Genomic DNA, 19628 nt, shown 5'->3' on the forward strand with positions numbered 1-19628 from the left:
AGCGTCATGGATTCTCAACCATTTCATGAAAGTCTTAGCCTTATGACAAGGCGCTCCATCCTGCTGGAACATGCATTGTTGGACATCCCTTTCAAACAAATCTCTGATACTCGGCAGCAGTTTGACTTGCAGTATCTCTTCCTGATATTTTTGTGCATTAATATTGCTCTCTATTACTGGTAAACATCCTACTTCAAAGCCCAATCAATGCGTTTTTGTCTCTGTTTTTTGTTCAGGAACGGCTTCTTTCTAGGAGTTCGTGCTCGCAATTTATTTTCCCACAACTTTCTTCTGATAGAGCGGTCCGATATTTGTAACCAGTTGATTTGACAATAACATTAATTTCTTTTGCGGATCTGTGACAATCAAGTCGCCATATTCTACGTTCATCGTATTGACTACCTTTCGGGTTTCTGCCTGTTCTTTTGCTGATTTTGTCATTCCAGTGTTATAATAACGTTTACAAACTTTTATTATACCTGATTTTGTAATGCCACTGCTCAATTTGTTTGCTATTTCTTGATAAGTGTAACCTTCTTCTCGAAGGATAGTTGCTTTAGCTCTCTTTCCTGGCGACCAGTCAACACGTTTTGGGTTTCTTGGTGCCATTTTTGTTGAATCGACACATGTATTCCTCTCCGACAACTAAACAATATCACCTTAACAACTACCTGAAGTCACTAATAAATACTGGAAGTCGCACGAAACTGTACTAAACGCTTTCAATTACTGGTAAATTGACTGACCAGCAAAACCCTGACGCAATACAGTATTGCTATACTGTATTATAGAACAACAATTTAAACATTTGTTTTAGAGAACAGATTTCAGTCCCCCTACCAACAGTATGCCATGATTTTTTTATGTTAAATAATTGGAAAAGTAGGAATTCAACAGTTTAGAATTTTCTATAGCTCCTTTGACGATTCTGCACCCAGTATATTTCCGTTACAACATGTAAGATAGTTGTAACCTATAATTAAAAAAGTTTTGATGTATTTGTTTTAAGCTGATTTGTATACTCAGAAGATTACTTTTTTTTTAACTTACCTTATGGGCTAAGTCTTTGTTCCTTTGTCTTCGTGAATATTTTATTTCCATGCATTGAAACTAACTGTTGTCATGCACAAAGGTCCACTCTCATAGTATTAAGACTTTATTCCTCGAGATTTCGCCAGCCCTCTGGTGCATCGCTTGCACAACAAGGAGGCCATGGAACTCTTCTGATAGTTTACCATACCTTAGCCTAGAGGTTTGAGGCGCTGAAGACCCGCCTTCACCCAACCCATCGCGGGTAGGATTTGTTAGTGTCATTGACGTATGCCAACTAAGGAACTGCTTGGTATTTAATGATAGAAGCCACTTGACATAGGTACTGCTACGAAGACCCATCCACTAAACATTTATTTCCCCCCTTTCTCAACCGAGCTTGAGGCCGGCTACTGCGGAGTTATCTGTAGCATACTACTGGTCTAATTATGATTATGATATAATTCATCATCATCAACATAAGCCTCTCGCATGCTTTTCCACCTAGTCCGATTTTGCGCCATCTGAATCCAATTTGTAGTCTCTCTTTTTATATCATCTGTCCATCTCGTTGAACGTCGACCCCTATTTCTGTTTGCTTGTATTCGGGGTCTTCATTCCAAAATTCTTTTTGTCCACCGGTCATCAACTGATCTTGCTACATGACCTGCCCAGTTTCACTTTAGTGTTGTTATCCTTTCAATAACGTCTGCTACTCCTGATCTTTTGCGTAAATTAGCATTGGGTATTCTATCACGTAGAGAAATCCCTAACATTATTCTCTCCATTGCCCTTTCCGCAACTTGTAGTTTACTCACTGTTGTTCTTGTAAGTGTTAGGGTTTCTGCGCCGTAGGTCATCACTGGCAAAATACACTGATTAAATACTTTCCTTTTCAGACACATTGGAACCTTAAACCTAAAAATATTAGACCTATCTTTAGTTTGGTTATCTTGACTTATTCTGATCTCATTGTCCAAGTATTTATAGGAGTCAACTGGCTCAATATCTTTGTCTTCTACTGAGATGTTTTTGTTGTGGACTAAATTTGTCATAAATTGTGTTTTTGAAAAATTTATTTTAAGACCAACTCTTTTTGTGGCAGTATGGAGTTCTTGGAGCATTATCTGTGCCTGATCAAAGCTGTTTGCAATAAGAACGATATCATCTGCAAATTTAAGGTTATTTAAAAATTTTCCATCTACATTGATGCCCTTTTCGTTCCAATCTATTGTTTTACAAGCGTATTCTAGCAAAGTTGTAAATAATTTAGGAGACATGGTGTCTCCTTGTCGAACGCCTCTTTCAATATGAAAGGTCCCAGTATCTTCATTAAGTCTTACACAGGCTGTAGCATGCTGATAGATGTATCTGATGAGGGATATGTATCGATGATCTATTCTACATTGTATTAGAGCTTGGAACATTTCACTTTGATTGACCGTATCAAATGCTTTTTGACAAAGACAAGTATCAGGGGTCTATTATATTCAATCAACGACTTAATGGTTTGCAAATGATCGTTTGTTCCGTATCCAGCTATAAATCCTGCTTGCTCGCAAGGTTGATAGAAGTCTAGTTTTGATGTCAACCTATTAGTTATTATCTTCATAAACAACTTATTAACGTGAGATAAAAAGCTAATAGGTCTATAGTTCTTTAGCTCTGTTATATCTCCCTTTTTGGGCATGATTACTATAACAGCTTTATTCCACTGAGATGGTGCAACCTCTTTTGAAAGGCATAAGTAATATAATTGTGTTAATGCTTTCAATACTGTCTTTTCTTCTACTTTAACTGCCTCAATAACGATTTGGTCATGACCAGCTGCTTTATTGTTTTTCATTCGATTTAATGACTTTAAGACTTCTTCGATTGTTATTTCTGGGATAACCTCTGAACGCCCATTCTGGACTTTTCTCAACTTGCTGCCGTCTTTCTTACCCGTTTCTCTATATAATTCTGTGTAAAATTCTTCAACTACCTTAATTATCTTATCTTTATCTGTTACCACTTTTCCATTTTGATCTGCGAGCTTAACAACATTCTTCTTACCTAGAGCTTGACATCTCTTCAGCACCTTTAAACTTTTATTTTCCTGGACAAACGTTGTATTATTTTTTGTGTTATATTGTCGTACGTCCTTTATCACTGCTTTATTAATATCTTTATTAAGTTGTTGTAGTACGTGTGCATTCATATCGTCTTTGTTCTTAAGTTCTTTTCGTGTCTCCATGGGTCTTTTTGTCTCTTGACTGATTTTTTCCTCCTTATCTTTCCTAGGATTTGTATTGCACTTTTTCTCTGCGTTCTTAATAACTTTTATTAAATTATCATTTAAGGTTTTGACATCCATAACGTCTATATTCGTTGTCTCTAGACATCTTAGAATTTCCTCTTCGAAGTACATGGTGTTTTCGATTGGATTCCATCCTATTGGGTGTGTTTTTGTTATCATTTTGTATCTTTGTTTTTGGAGATTTAGCACGATCTTCGCTCTTACCATTCTATGATCACTTCCCACTGAACAGCTATTAAGAACTATCATGGACCATGTCTTTGTTGTTGGTTAAGTCAAAATCAATTTCATTTTTGGTGACATAATTGATATAATTATGATGAGCGAAATACGTCAGTAAGCGAAAAATACTATCCAACAAGATATAAATCGTTAGGATACAAATAAATGAAAAAATTAAGAAACCTATGTCCAAATATGAATAATACTATTGATTATAAACTTTAAAATTGAATAATATTTTGTAATAAATTGTAATAAACCATATAAAATATTATTTATTATATAAAAATGTTTTTTGTTTTTCTATGAGTCTTAAATATATATTTATATTGTTGAAAGGAAATGAAATATATTTTCATTTGTTTATATAGTCGTAGAAAATTACTAATTAGAACAAAATATATACAGCAATAAATTGTAAATTTATTGTTAAATATATTAAAATATGAACTAATAATAAATGGGCTTTTCATTTTGACTTTGGCTTTCAAAGATATTGATAATGGATTTAATTAATAAATGGAATCATGTCCAAAAAACTGATGAGGTAACAGTATATTCCCAGGGGAGCATAGTTTAATGTGTGGCTATTGAATAACAGTATTCATCAAAAAACAATATATTTATCAAGGTCACCTCTTTAATGTATTAGATAGAAATTTGCCCTCTCTATTTCTAGAAATAATTTTGGCCATTTCATTTTTAAAAAAAACAAGACATTTTTTCAATAAATTCATAAATAAGGCTTTTTATGCTCATCTTGATATTATTGCCATTCTTGTAAATTGTCATTGAAGTTACTTGAAATGTTGAATGAATACCAAATATTATGAATATTGCTCGTTATCCCTATTACATTATCTACACATGTTCTTTGTAGCGGAGACCGCGGTTGGTTGTGACAATTTTCATGTTTTCATTTTTGTAAAAAAGTATTTATGTCAACGGAAGAATTGTTAATAATATCCGATATGCCAATGATACGGTATTCATTGCCGAAAGCGAAACAGTGAATTACATTGCGAATGCATAATATACATGTTAGAATCCAATAAACTTGTAAATTTATTATAAGTATCAAGTATAATTTCATATTTTTCATCATATTCCAAATCGCTATTCTAATCATCCCCCAATTCTTAATAAGCCGTCCGGACCTATTATAGGGGAGAAAGATATTAATTTAGTTTTTTTTAGTAACTGAGCTATAATTTTTTAATGCGTAGCAAATAGATATTAGCAATATTTAATTCAGAAGTCGATAAGTCGATAGTTTTTGTTATAAAACAGCAATCAAACGAAATATCCATGACGTTACGCGCTGCAACTTAGATAATGAGGAGAATCCAGAAAAAAGTTCACTGGGTTGAATAATATTTAGTAATACTACCCGAGTAAACTTCCTTTCGGGAATTGCTCTTTACACGACTGTTTAATTGTGGCCAATGATCTTCATTTTTCCTAACCAAGATGGCCCCTTCCACCATAAAGTGTTATCAATAATATTCATTGACTTGATAGTCCGCGGGATAGTATATCTGCAGGATTGTCGTATGTTGGAACATATCGCAACTGATTTTATTTAGTGTATTGTTGAATAAGTGATATATGATTAGCAACAAATATTTTTAAAGTATTAGCTGGTAAACAAACCCATGCCAAAACAATTGTACTATCAGTTCAAAAATAGGATTGATCTATATGCATTGATAGCGAACTTATCAACTTGGTGTGTAGTTTAACTCCTAAGATGGCACCACAAAGCTGTAACCTTGATAGTGTTATTTTTTTCATTGGAGATACGCGAATTTTTAAACATAACAAAAATACTTTTCATTATTTGCAAAGGATTTCTAACGAAAACACTTTATACGCTTTTAATTAAGTGTCTGAGAAAATATGCAGTTCGTTACGATTATAATTGGGCAGAATAGCGTGTCGTGGTATAACAATGTTATATATAAACTTAAGTTGATATTGCGAAGGATAGGAAAAGACCCAGAAATTTTGTCAATGATCAAACGAAGAATACTCGAAAATTTGGGTCATCTGATGAGAGGACATAAATACGCATTACTTCAAAATATAATGCAAGGAAAAATAGAAGAAAAACGGAATCCACGCCGTAGAAGAATGTCATGATTGCGTAATTGGAGAGAGTGGCTGTACCACTAATGAACTCTTTAGGTCAGCTGCAAACAAGGTCAGTATAGCCTTGACGATTTCCAATCTCCGATAGGAGTGGTACAAGAAGAAGAAGTTGATCGTAAAACCTATTTCACCACTCCACTAAATCTGATAGGTTTGCTCAAATTGTGCGTGAATTATTACTAGGGATAATAATCCCATGAAATCAGATATATTTGATATGGATGCTGATAAAGTTCGTTTTGTAACGGGGTGAATGATCTTCTTCTTCTTCTTCTTCTTCTTCCTCTTTATAAGAAATTCTGCTTGTTCATTGGCGGATTAATACCTCTATGGAAGGTTGTCACTCCATCTTTTGCGCGGTCATCCGATACTTCTTCTGCCGATTGGTGACGTATCTCTTGCTATTTTGACGACACAGGTCTCCTCCATTCTGCGTATGTGGTTATTTCATTCTTTTTTTTTTTTCTATTTTGTGTTTTCACTTCTCTTTCGATCTCTCATATTTCCTGTAATTCTTCTCAGTACTCTCATCTCTGCCGTTTCCAGTAGCCTTTGCGTTGTGACTGTTTCGGGTCTTGTTTCTGAGGCATATGTCATTATTAGTCTTACACTGGCTTTATAAATTCTTGATTTCATCTCAGTGTTAATGTGTCTGTTTCGCCTTATAGTGATATTAAGGCATCCTGCCAGTCTATTTGCTTTGTGTACTTGATTTTACACTTCTTTGTCCAGGTCTCCATAGCTAGACAGTGTAATTCCCAGGTATTTTATTTCGATTACTTGTTCAATACTGATTCCATCAATTTCTATTTTATATGTGATTGGTTCTTTGCTGACTACTATTGTTTTAGTTTTCTGGTTTGAGATTGTCATATTAAATTCTTTTGCTCTTATGTTAAATATGTGCACCAGTCTTTGCAGACTATCTTCATCTTGGGCTATCAATATTGCGTCGTCTGCATAACAGAGTATTTTGATTTCTTTGTTTCCCATTCTGTATCATCTTCCTTTGTTAACGCTTTTGATGATTTCATCCATGATCAAATTGAAGAGCATGGGGCGAATGATGAAGTCTTTATTATTAATAACAACGTTATCATCCTTTGTCTGCCACTAAATACCTAAAGCTTTTTTGGTTTCACTGTCGGTTATGTGATAGTTTATGTTAAATTATGATATATCTTCTAGAATTCAGTTACCATTAACCACACATTTTCTCAAATTGAATCCATAACTGCTTAAGATTAAACACAATTCTTCTCTTATAATTCTTGCTTCTTTAATGAAATTTGATCCGTAATTAAGCCATCGACACAAAAGTCTTTAAGTATAATTTGAGAAATAACTACGTTACTTGATGGACAATCGATTCCAGCTTGCTGTAAAGCTCTTATGGCCAAGAAGGCAGATGAAGATGCTCGATATGTTACAAAAATTATTTTATAATGTTTTATAGATTATTCTTCTTGTCTTCTTCTAGTCGGAAGTCATTACGTCTCTATTTTTACGAAATAATAAAATAGAAACTATGTCATCCTGCATAGTAGATTCGACGAGTGTTACATCCTTCAAAGATAGACCATTACTAGACTTTACAGGAACCGTCGAAAAATACCCTAAGTTTGGTGGTGTCTTTCGATTCCTTGAGTACCTCCTGATGAGGAAGGTAAAAAACATTAGTTTTATCGATTGTTTCATCATCTGTCCTTGACATGTGTCTCAAAGTTTCATATTCCGACATAAACTCTTTAGTTACATTAGTTTACTTATTTAATTAAATTATCTTCTCACTATCTCACTCTTCATGAGCCTACTTGGAACAGCCGGTGGACTGTAACCATTTTTCTTTTGGCCTGCAGTTAGAAAAAGGTTTACCAGTCACTAAACAAAAAGGTTCATCTCCGTTTTAAAAACTACTTTTACCTATAGCTTTACGGTTACCTTTACCTTTAGTGCATAAATTTCTTTTTTCGCCGGATTGTTTCGCTCTATTCTTTTGTTCTCTCTTTTTTCTACGATTTTTAATTCCTTCTTATTTGGAGTATCAGTTAAAATAGCCATTTAGATTATTTAGACTATACAAATAGACCGGCTGGGTTTTCGCCCTGTTCGTGGTTTTATTCTAATTCAATCTTTTGGTGTTGGTCTTAGATCTTTTGGTGAAAAATAAGTTTTTATACCAGAAGGCTAGGTAAATTTATGGATTCTAACTTTATGTCATGTGCTGGATTGATTGGCGAATTATTAAGGATATTTTGGCCTGTTTGCATTTCTGCAAGAACTTCGTTTCCTCTCACATCATTCTCCGGATTTAGACTGTCTCTAATAACTTCACGTGAATTGTTGAAGGTAATTTGACCAATTTGAATTTCTGGAATAGCTTCGTTTTATCTCACATGATTCTTCGACAACAGATTCAGGAAGAAATTCGTCATCAGAAAAGATATTTTGATTAAAAGGACAAATTCCAGCTGCTGCAAACCCAGCTTTAATATTTTTCGGAGTAACTGCAAGAGAAAAAACGTCTTCGCAATTGCGGGTATGTCATAAGTAGACATTGTTTTACCTGGATGATTGCGCATACATACGTACCAATCCGAAATGCATACTAATATCATTCGAGAAGTTTCTACAGGTTTTAGTATCTGAGCCAGATGGTTTCAAGTGGAAGCCATTAATTTCGAATCATCCATATACAACAGATGATTAAGCTTCACCACTACATTATTGTTTTTTGTTATACTAAAACCGGAGTGGAGTTCAATATGTAGGATGAGGGGTTCATCGCTGGACAGTTTTAGTTTCGCTATGATTTTCAGCAAGTATTTGGAGGTGAATTTTGGTCTTCCAATCTGTCATTATGTGTTAAAAATGGTTACTATATTATCAATAAATTTATATATTCTTAATGTATGCGTGGTTAGAATGAGTCAACGATTCTTTGCAGCCGATGGATCTCTTAGCGCGTCCTTTGTATTGAGTCTTTTAGAGTACAATGTTGGTAGATACGTTGAGCTACAAAGGATGTGATCAAGTTAAACAAAGTTAAAAGACAAGTAAATGAATGCTGATTGGGAGTCATGAATACTCCAAAACTTCTTAAGCCAGAAATTTTGAACTCCGTAGTAATGTAGTTTTGACAGTTGTGCGTCATATCTTCGATCCATCCAGTATTGGTGTTAAAAGCAGCTGGTGTGGAAAGTTCACTTCTCCAAAATTTTATACAGCAAAAAAACCTATTGTCGCAGTTTCGGTTGTAACTAACTTGTTGTTTTCTGGATCATATTATGAGTGCCTTACGATGCTCAGCATTATTTCTTTAGCTCTTTTAATTACTTTTCTACTTGTTGTCTAGTTAACAGTATCTGTACGTAATAATTTAATTTTCCTTAACATCCTTTTTCCCAAGATGCAACTATGTTATATGTTCTTTCAATATTAGTACCCCGACGTATTCTGATCTTAATGTCCAAAGCATTAGCAATTGCTGCTGCTGTACAGTAAATCAGCATGCAAACATTCTAATGCAAGCAGTGGTCTGCTAAGTGGGCTAACGGGCTTCTGATGATTACGCATTTAGTTTCTGGGATAAGATTATTTCTCATAATTACCCGGTTTTGATCTGCCATTCGCTGTTCAGTTTCGTGAATCTCTGTTTACTTTCGGCAAAATTCGGCCAACAGATATTGTCGATAACAGATCGTTTCTTCACCGAGGTTCGTCACCTTGTAATAGAAGCGCAAAATGTTTTCCTTTATAGCCACATTCCATGTCATGCACTGCCTCGGCCGTCCCTGGTTTTATTTAGACCGACCAGTAAATTATTTTTTCCACACCACTACAATCGCCTATTATTTTTCAATCGTTAATCAAAAAGAACGTCGAAAGATTACTGAATTTATAGACTGAGGTTATTTTTTTGTTTTTCTTTATTTCCTTGGTAAATTATTTCGTAATTTCTCCCTAATTTAATACTTAAAATAGTACAAATATAATAACATAAGCATAAACATGTAATACTTAATAATAAAATAGAGACTGTTTTCCTTTACAAAGTTTTACTATTAAAAATTTCCCACAATAAAAAAGTCTATTTTATAACTGAAATACAGAAGTGATCACAAGCTCAAACGTAGGTAGTACATTTGTAAATAAATACTCAGATTTCTTTTTTGTTGATCCCTTTTTTGAAAACCTAGTTGTTTACTTTTGACAGACAAACAACTCTTTAGAATTCCTTAAACTTTTTAAATGACATTCTAACGTGCAAACGAAAACAAATAGTTTTTGTACACACTGATATTGTTTGGTGTTGACAGGGTATTATGCGGAATTTAGTACGAAGATATGTGACGGTTGAACAAAGGAAGGCGGAAAACCAGGGCGTCACTGAGGACGATGTCAACGAGATAAAACAGGACATATCTGCCTTTCGTTTCGAGCTCATTGAAATTCTGAAAAATTCTGGAATGAATACGTCGACGGCGCATAATGTTATGGGTAAGTTTATTATTTGGTTTTTGCTTTGTCGAAGTTACGTATTTTCATATAAAGCGCTCAGAAAGTCGGCATCTTGGTAATAAATGTTAGAAAATAGATCACAAAAATTGTTCCTCTAATTTTTATTTAATAAAAGCATATATTTATCCTTATTCTAGGGCTAAGGCAGGGGTGCATTATTTCTCTCTTACACTTTAACTTTTACACAATACCACGATATGCCTGGAGTCCCAGTAAACGCAATCTATATTAAGTAATTTGAGATATGAGAACGATACCGTGTTAATCGCTAATATTATTAATCCTCAACTGAAATCGTAGTTTTTTCTCCGTTAACTGCGTCCTGGGTTCTACCGGGCCCCATTTTTCTGTGAAATTAATAAAGATATAATTCATTATTTCGTTATAATTTGTAATCATTCGAGCTGGAATAAAACTATGCAAGCCCATTTTCAATTTATTTGTCATTATAGTAGAAATCCTCAATTTAGAAGAGTGATTTCATAGTTTTAACGCCGAATATCCTCAAATTTAAATGTACACAGCGGCCCTCGAAAACTATCCGTTTTCTCAATTGCAATTTGCGTTTCCTCATAAGAAATTACAGAATATATAAAGTAGTATATTTATTTGTGCTTCTCTATAGTAGACTTGACCAGAAGTTGTCGTACAGTGTAGCCAATTCTTGTTCACAAGTGGTAATTATGGTCATACAAAACCTGTATTCTTCCACGCAGCGATTATTACCGTCATAAAAATACCAAAAAACATGATTTTTTCAATAGTAAAAATTAGGCACCAAATTGTAATGAAATAAATTTTATTTATATGTTCCGTTTCGTTACATATTTAAATTTATAAAATAAAAATCGATATTTTAAAACATTATTTTTCAATCGTTTGGCAACGTTGAAATTAGCGAGGAAACTCCGATTTAGAATTCCGATCCAGACATAGCTGTAAAACTAGTTTGTATTATTTTTTCGCCGAAGAAATGCCCATCAAGACATAACCGATGGTTCATTTACATTGGCGTTTCTATGGGTAGTGAATGTGTTGCATTTTGTGAGTATATTTTATGTGATAAGTTTGTAAACTTATTGTTGTCAATACTGTTTTATCAATACTGTATTGTAGTATTGATAAAACGTGTTATTGATAATAAGAGTCTTATAGTTTGTCGTTTTATAGTAAATTTTTAGTTATATTCTGTGAATTAGTGAAATACAATGGACGAAAAACCGAGTTGTTCCAAGAGAAGACAGCAAAATTCTGATGTTGATTCCAAAAATAAAAAGAAGCAAAAGAGACGGAAAATGTTAACGTCCGATGAGAAGGTAATGATACGAAACGTTTATGAAGGAATTGTCGCCAGAAAAATGGCATTAAATGTTAGCCAAGCGGTCGACATTTGTAGCAGTTTAACAAAAGTATCCGTTAGCTGTATTAACTGTGTACTTAAAAATACATCGGAACATAAAAAGCAAAAAAAAGGTAAAACTAGAGGTAGGAAAAGCATTGTTTTGGATGACGAGACCAGGAATATTATACGTCGAAAAATTCATTCATTTTATTTTCGGAGTAAAATTCCAACACTGAAAAAAATTTCTCAAGAGCTCGAAAACGATGACTCCTTGCCCAAGATATCTCGTAGAGTCTTAGAGATATGTAAAACGCAACAGAAAAAGTATGATATTAGAAAAAAATTAAATTATTCTGTGGAAAAGAAAATATTTAGAAGAAATACGAAAAATTCGCAGCACTGGACGCAAAATATATTATTTGGATGAAACCTGGATTAACGAAGGTCATACAGTTGGAAAAATTTGGCAAGATTTAAATGTCAAAATTAAATGCGAAGCATTTATAGAAGGCTGGTCTACAGGATTAAAAGCTCCATCAGGAAAGGGACGGCGTTTAATCATCACCCATATAGGAAGTGATACAGGGTTCCTTAATGATTATTTGCTTCAATTTGAGTCGAAAACAGATGATTATCATGAAGAAATGACTTCCGAAGTATTTGAGCGCTGGTTTAAGAGAATCTTACCAAAATTGGAATCTAGGTCTTCGGTTGTTATGGACAATGTGCCATATCATAGCCGCAGACTAGAACAATTACCGACGACGACATGGCGGAAAGGGAGAATTCAAGAATGGCTTACAGAAAATGGAATTGCATACGAAGAATCAATGCTCAAAATTCAGCTACTTGACATTGCACGGTTAAGGAAAAGTGAATATCTTAAATATTCTGTGGATGAAACTGCAAAAGATTATGGTGTCAAAGTTCTGCGTCTACCACCTTATCATTGCGAACTTAATCCCATTGAACTTATCTGGGCGCAAGTTAAAGGAGAAGTAGTACGCAATAACAAAACGGTCAATTTAAACGAAGTTGAGGAACTTTTAATTCAAGCAATCCTCCATGTAACTCCATAGAAATGGGCTAAATGTATAGGCCACATAATTAAAGAAGAACATCACATGTGGGAACTTCACACTCATGTCGAAGTTTTACTAGAGCCCTTATATATAAATATATAGTATGAAACAAATAAAATAAATATAACTATAATTTATATCTTTGAAAACGGTCTTTGGATATAGAGATGGAAACTTCAGTAAAAACCTGCAGATAAATAAATTGTGGCCTATTTTGAGCAATAATATTTAAACAATATAATATAATTAACATTGAAAAAAAAAGTGAGTGTACGCCACTGGATTTTCATACGTCTTTCCCCACTTCTCCGCCTTCAAACGATGAATCACTCTCCCAAATAGTGAAATTAGAGTTTAGTAATGACAAACGCTAAAAAATACCTTGTTTTTCAAGGTTTCCTGACGGCAGAACATAATTTCTTACAAAAGAAATAAAAAAAAATAAAATTACTATTTCTTTCTTAATTTTTTCGTTTCATATAAAGAACAAGGAACTAAAATATACAAACTCTCTAATTAAAATATATTATTACCAACAAAACTGCGAACTATTTAAGTAATATTTTTCTAAATGCAATTCTTGCAAACATAATATGCTCTGCAGTCGCCACACATGGGTCGGAAACATTTGCTTCACGACAGTTTTGTTTATTTATCATTCTTTCGATCACAGATACCATATCTCTTTCGTTTCTGGTTCTAATTATTTAATTTTCCCCTCTCTGCTTCAGGTAAAGCTTTCTTTTACCCATGCGAAGTTCCCTAGGTAATCGAAAATTGTAGTCTTATATTGAGATATGGCTCTGCAATTTGTCATGCAAGAATTTTGTAAAAGGCTTTTCTCTCTATGGCTTGGTTGTTTTTATAACATCCATGTAAAATGTGTGCATTTACACCATAGTCATTGTCACACCGCCTTTTGTTTGATTATAGATGCAAATTATTTCGGGTTTACCAGATTCTATGTCCTTATATTCGGTATGGCGCATTGATGATATTAACACAACTGCTTTTCCTTTTTTTTTTTTGAACGTAGAAAATTATAGTGTAGTCATTTGTAAAACCATAAATGGAAGATCCTTCAGCTCTGCTCCGACTTGGAAGAAACTGCATAGGTATTTCCTTTTTGTTTCGCTTGAGCGTGCCAACATGGTCAGTCCTTGCGTGTGAGGACATAGTGAGTACTTGCGTCTGTTAGGGCCGTAATTTTCAGTCCATATTCCTGAGGTTTATTAGGTATGTATATGAGGAACCATCTGGTAATTTTTTACAAAACGCTCAAATAACCAAGACAGTGCTGCAGTTCGATCATTAGTATTACGTTCTTTTTGATCACCTGGTTCTATTCTCAACTATTCATCATTTGACTTGAAAACTGCAGGGTAATACAAGATAGCGAGACACACTCTAAATTCTTCCTGTTAGTTTTCTCAATTCTCTCAGAATTGCTAAATTTATCTTGAAATAACAATATCTATTTATTTTTCCGTAGAATTATTTCGTATTTCGTTTTCTATATTCTCTGTGAAAAGAAGGCTCTACATTTTTAAGGGATTAGAGACATCACCATATTTTGTAGTCCTTTCAACCCCTAAAGAACTTTTACTAGATTGTGTTTTTTTGTTCTAATATTCAAATCTGGATTGGCCGAAACAGAACACCACTTGTAATGATTTTTACCAAAATAAAACTTTTCATTTGTTGTTTCTAGCCCCTCTTCTTCTTCACCTATAGCCTTTCTTGTGTTTTATCATTGTCCCCCTTATCTTTCATCTCAGAATCATGAGTTATGGTCACTTTCTAGAAAAAAATCTTTTACTCACTCTTTTAGAAGAACCTGCCATTTCAAAAATAAAACACTATTAGCGTCGTGGTACCACACAAACCCCAAATGAACTTTACCGCTGGCTATTCAGAGCAATACTGAATCATAGTTGACGTGCATATTTGCAGGTTGCATTTGCTAAATTTGCAGGTTTCACATGGATTTAAAAAGTATTGGTCCACTTGACCCCACAACGCCAGTTGAGGGTTAATAACCTACAGAGAATAGTTAAACAGTTTGTAATATTTTTGAAAAATTAAAAGCAAATATCGAGCACAATTTTAATAATCAAATCTTGCCAAAGTACTTTAGCTTTGTACAGTATAATCAGGGGCATTTCGTCAAATTTGGGCTATCCAGCAAGCGCAGAATGTAATAAACATGAAATTAAACATAAATTGTACATAACACTACACTAAAACAAGGACAAACAGTTTAAAATTATTTAAAAATTATTCTACGCTACATTCTTGTCGGCAACAGGAGAGAGAATGGTATTTAACAGAAATGTTAAGGTGACATGTAACAAAAGATTTTTTCAGATCTTTTTCTTCATTGACTGGGGTATGTATTGTCATCGAATGCCATAGTCTGTGGACTAGTGCGCATTTCGATGCGCATCGCCCCGCCTCGAATTTTCCCATTGGCTCTTGATCTGGAAATCCCTATTTATCGCTTGAACGGCACATATAAATATTGGCGATTTTCAGGTCAGCCAGGTCAGTCCCTCACGGGCTCTCCGAGAGCTTAGTGCTCTCGGGGCTCTGCTTCCTGCATTTATTTTCCATACTCTGTGGCTGAGAATTGTTTCAATTTAACTTGGTGTTTTATTTCGACGAAGAAATTGTCATGTAAGAAATATCTTGCCTTTTTCAAGACAAGACACCGAAGATAAATATTTTCCAAGTCCATAACCCAAAAATGGACTTAAGTAGAGGAGCTCTCGACAGTATATTCGAAGCCCTCTACAGAACACCCGGGGATATCAGAAGGTGGTTAGACCCTTATTTGTTCCCCCGAGGTGACAGTATAGCAGCTTGCCATCTGGAAAATTTGATTGATTTATGGATGAAGTAAGCAGTAATGAATTTTATTGAAATGCAACATTCTTAAAACAATCATTGTGTTATTTTCATAATTTAAAAAAGTGTAATTATCGTCCCTTTTTAAGGTAGCTCTAAGGTATTTGACAATGGGCATTTTAAAATTTTTGTCGCTATTTATAGAATTTAAAACTCTTAATTTGACTTACCAAACTGAAATTATGGGTACATTTATGGGTTGCTTGGTTCATTTTATTTAAACAATTTCAAAATCTGATAAAAACTGTTATTTAAGTATTTTTCTTTTTTTTTTCAAATTATGAATGTGTTTGAAACTTTCACAAAATATATTTGTTATTACCTCTTAGTTACCACATTAAATATAATTGATATACGAGATATTCAACTTGTTTACTACAAAGATCCATGTTGTAAAATTCAATTTGACTCAACTCAAATTCGTTGATCGTATAAGCCTCATTAGCACAGGTAATTAAGTTTTTTTTAGAACTTAAAAATTACCCAGGTATCTTACAAGTTTTTTTACTAATATTAGCTTCTTCAGTTCAAAACCCATCTCTGATCAAGTTAGCCTTGAAAACAATTGTAATCACTTAACCAACTTTTTGCAATATTGGTTATGTTTGTAAACGTCACACTGATCAGTTCCTATCATTTGTATAGGCCTTTTCATTACAATTTTTTTTTTGTAGGCATGCGTTAGTATTAAGTGTTTTTTTTTTCGTACTGTTTTTTGTAAACAAGCATGTTAAAGTACCTGTAAACACATAATTAAAATAAAAAAAAATGTTAAAGAACATATCATCATCATTAATATACCTAAATGTGTCCACCGCTGAACGTAGGCCTCCCGTAAAAATGTTCACCTATTTCTATCTTGAGCTTCTTGTATCCAATTTGTGGTGATTCGCTTTATATCATCCGTCCATCTAGTCAGTGATCTTCTCCCGCTTTGTCCTGGTCCTCTATACCTCTTGTCTTGGTCGCCATTCCAGATAATAATATCCAGATTATATCTTCCATTTCATCAACAGTAACATTCATCTTAACTATTTGGTAACTTTATACACAAACAGTTATAGTGCACTGTCAGTTTTAGACAATTCAGTTATGGTTTACTAAAAGCTTGTAAAATGTTACACACCCAATTAATAATTTACTTTGAAAAATATAAGTATCTTAAAAACTAATACAATTTGATATAGGTAATAATAAATAAAAATTAAAGTATGATAAAATTATTGAGAAAATAATATACTTTTGTTTTAACTCACCCTGTATTCGATGTAAATAAAATTAGCAATATCAATCATTTTCGAAAATTTTGACGATCAATAAAAAAATGGGACAGCAAAAGATCATTTTTATTGTGCTACTTATGATTTCTAAACAAGGGAAAATCCTTCCAACCCTGAATCTTACAGACCTATTTCTTTATTGAGCACCGTAGATAATTCAAATTGTCGTGATGTCCATGGCCGAATAACCTTGACAGGGCGAGAAACAGGTTTAGAGTCCTTGTAGTGCTATCCGGTAAATTGATCAGGACGTCATATAACATACTATTGCACACCTATAAAACATTTATTAGACCTATTATCAAATACAAGCATGCGTCTACGCCTCCCTTAAACCCTACGAAATAAATGCCATCATGGCTACTGACAGAAAAATCCTCATCAGCACACATATACATATTGGCAAATATAACCAAAACGCAACCATGACCGTAATTCTGGACGACAAATTAATAACGGATAATATAAAAGTTAAACGAGGAGTCCGACAAGGCGATATAATTTCACCTTAACTGTTTACCTTGACCCTCGAAGATATAATAAAATTAACAGATTGGGAAAACAGAGGAATATGTATTAACGGAAAGTACCTAAATCACCTTAGATATGCGGATGATATACTCCTGATCTCCTCGGAACGACAAGAACTAGAATTAATGCTGAATGAACTTCATGAAAAATCACTGCAAAAAGGCCTAAAAATTAGCTTCAACAAAACAAAAGTAATGACAAACACGGAAGACTAAGAGGCAATAAAAATACAAACAGAAAAAATAGAACAGGTAAATGAGTATATCTATCTAGGACAAGCAATCAGAGCTAACAGAGAAAATCAAACAGCCGAAATATCGAGACGAGTAAGAATGGGATGGGTAGCGTTCGGCAAACTTTCTTACGTTCTAAAAAATCAAACAATCCCTCTATACTTACGAAGCAAGGTATATAACTCCTGTTTAATATCGGTGCTCACCTACGGAGCACAGACATGGACTTGCATGGATTTACACAGAGACAAATGTTGGGTATATCACTTGAAGATAGAAAACGTAACCAGTGGATCAGAACCAGAACAAAGACAGTAGACGCGATAGAACAAGCAGCAAAACTGAAATGGAAATGGGCTGGACACAATGAACGTCTCCAAGACGGACGATGGAACAATGCCATCGGAAAGTGGCGTCCATACAACGCAAAAGATCAAGAGGCAGACCACAGATGAGGTGGAAAGATAACATCAGGAAACAAGGAGGTCCCACATGGCAGAGAACAGCTCAAGATAGGAAAAGATGGAGAGAACTAGGGGAAACCTACATCCAACAATGGAAGGATAGAGAATAGGTTCAAAAAAATATATATATATAACACCTATTAAGGACAGAATTCTATCCCCTAGCAGGAGGTATGTCCTTCAAACCATCACAGGCTCGAACAACCGAGCAAAACAAGTATTAAAGACACCTTGCAATCGCCGAGGGCAAATACTCACCAGGTTTCCACAAAAAAAGAGTTTCGTTCCATCCAGCCAAACTTCTACATAACACTGGACACGAACTTGCTGATGAGTATTTTGAAATCTTAGAAACAACCCCCATTAAATATCGCAGCTAACAACTGCACGCCAAAAATGCTAATTAAGAGCCATTCCTATTGTATGGCTGGTAACCCCTGAAGTACCTCCTTCGACATGTTTGGCATAGATCACCTAAATTCGTCTTGTGCGCTTCTTTACATATTATCCACACAAACACGCCACCTTCTGAATCCTAGCTCTTTAGTAGTCCACTACTTCTCCACATAAAACATTAATCATCACGTTTTGTCACACCACCACTACTCCACAAAAAAAGGAGTACCCCTTCCTTGAAGAAGCGTAAAGGTTAAACAAGGTTAAAACTCTGGTTCCATTATGCTACTTAATTATACAGGGAGATGAACTTGTTCATCTCCCTCTTCGATTTTCATAGAAAATGGTTATAACTTTATTAATACCCTATATAACATAATAAAACTTTACATTTTGTAATGGAGAAGGAGAAGTGAAGAAGATTTTGAATATAAAATGAAATACAGGGAGTTCCATTTAAAAAAAAAACATAAGTTTGGTCTGCTACTTTGTTATCGAACACCCTGTAATATTTTAATTAATTTTGTAATATGAACCTCAAAGTTGCCTACTGAGCTTTATTGTTGTCATATTTCCGACTTGTATGTGAGCTAACTAGTTTCAATACAAGTTTTTGATAACCCTTATGTCTTTAAAGTAGCCATGTACTCGTTCTAGGAACGGGGGGTAAGAAGAACAGGCAGAAGGAACGTCGCCTTATGAAGGGCTTTAACATAGCTCCTCAACCTTCAACCACTGGCTCTCTTCCTCCAGTTGCCGAATTCATCGCGTCACTTCAACAACACCACCAAGGTGATGCGCATCACCACGACTTCTTTGGATCAACTTTATCAGGAATCTTTACTCCAACTCCGAGAAAGTTACATCTTCATGGTAGTACCGTTTCTTCCTCTCAAGGAAGTATCAATGAAGGCAACGGCAATCATCATAAGAGGTGAGTGTATTATATTGTGTATTTGATGTTAGCTTTTGTAGTGGTGTTTAAAAACAAGGTAAAACTGCTTTGACTATATCACTATATTTTACAAAATTTTTGAGTGTGTTTAGTTCGTTTTCTATTAAAATAGATCAAATATATATTATTATATATATAATATTTTACAAATGATAATATATGTTACAAATGGTTTTGTGAATTATTTTATTATTTTTATTCATATAATTTGTTTCT

The 19628-nt window shown here is 34.2% G+C and overlaps 1 protein-coding gene across 1 annotated transcript in view; it reads left to right on the top strand.

The window, feature by feature from the left end:
• Positions 1-19628, top strand: part of LOC140432645 (transient receptor potential-gamma protein-like) — a 382624-nt gene that overhangs the window by 341155 nt on the left and 21841 nt on the right. The window contains exons 17-18 of the mRNA XM_072520678.1: positions 10021-10201; positions 19115-19391. Of these exons, the coding sequence (XP_072376779.1) occupies positions 10021-10201; positions 19115-19391 (458 nt within the window). The remainder of the gene's footprint in view (positions 1-10020; positions 10202-19114; positions 19392-19628) is intronic.

This window comes from Diabrotica undecimpunctata, chromosome 1 (assembly GCF_040954645.1).
Source record: "Diabrotica undecimpunctata isolate CICGRU chromosome 1, icDiaUnde3, whole genome shotgun sequence".
NCBI lineage: Eukaryota > Metazoa > Arthropoda > Insecta > Coleoptera > Chrysomelidae > Diabrotica > Diabrotica undecimpunctata.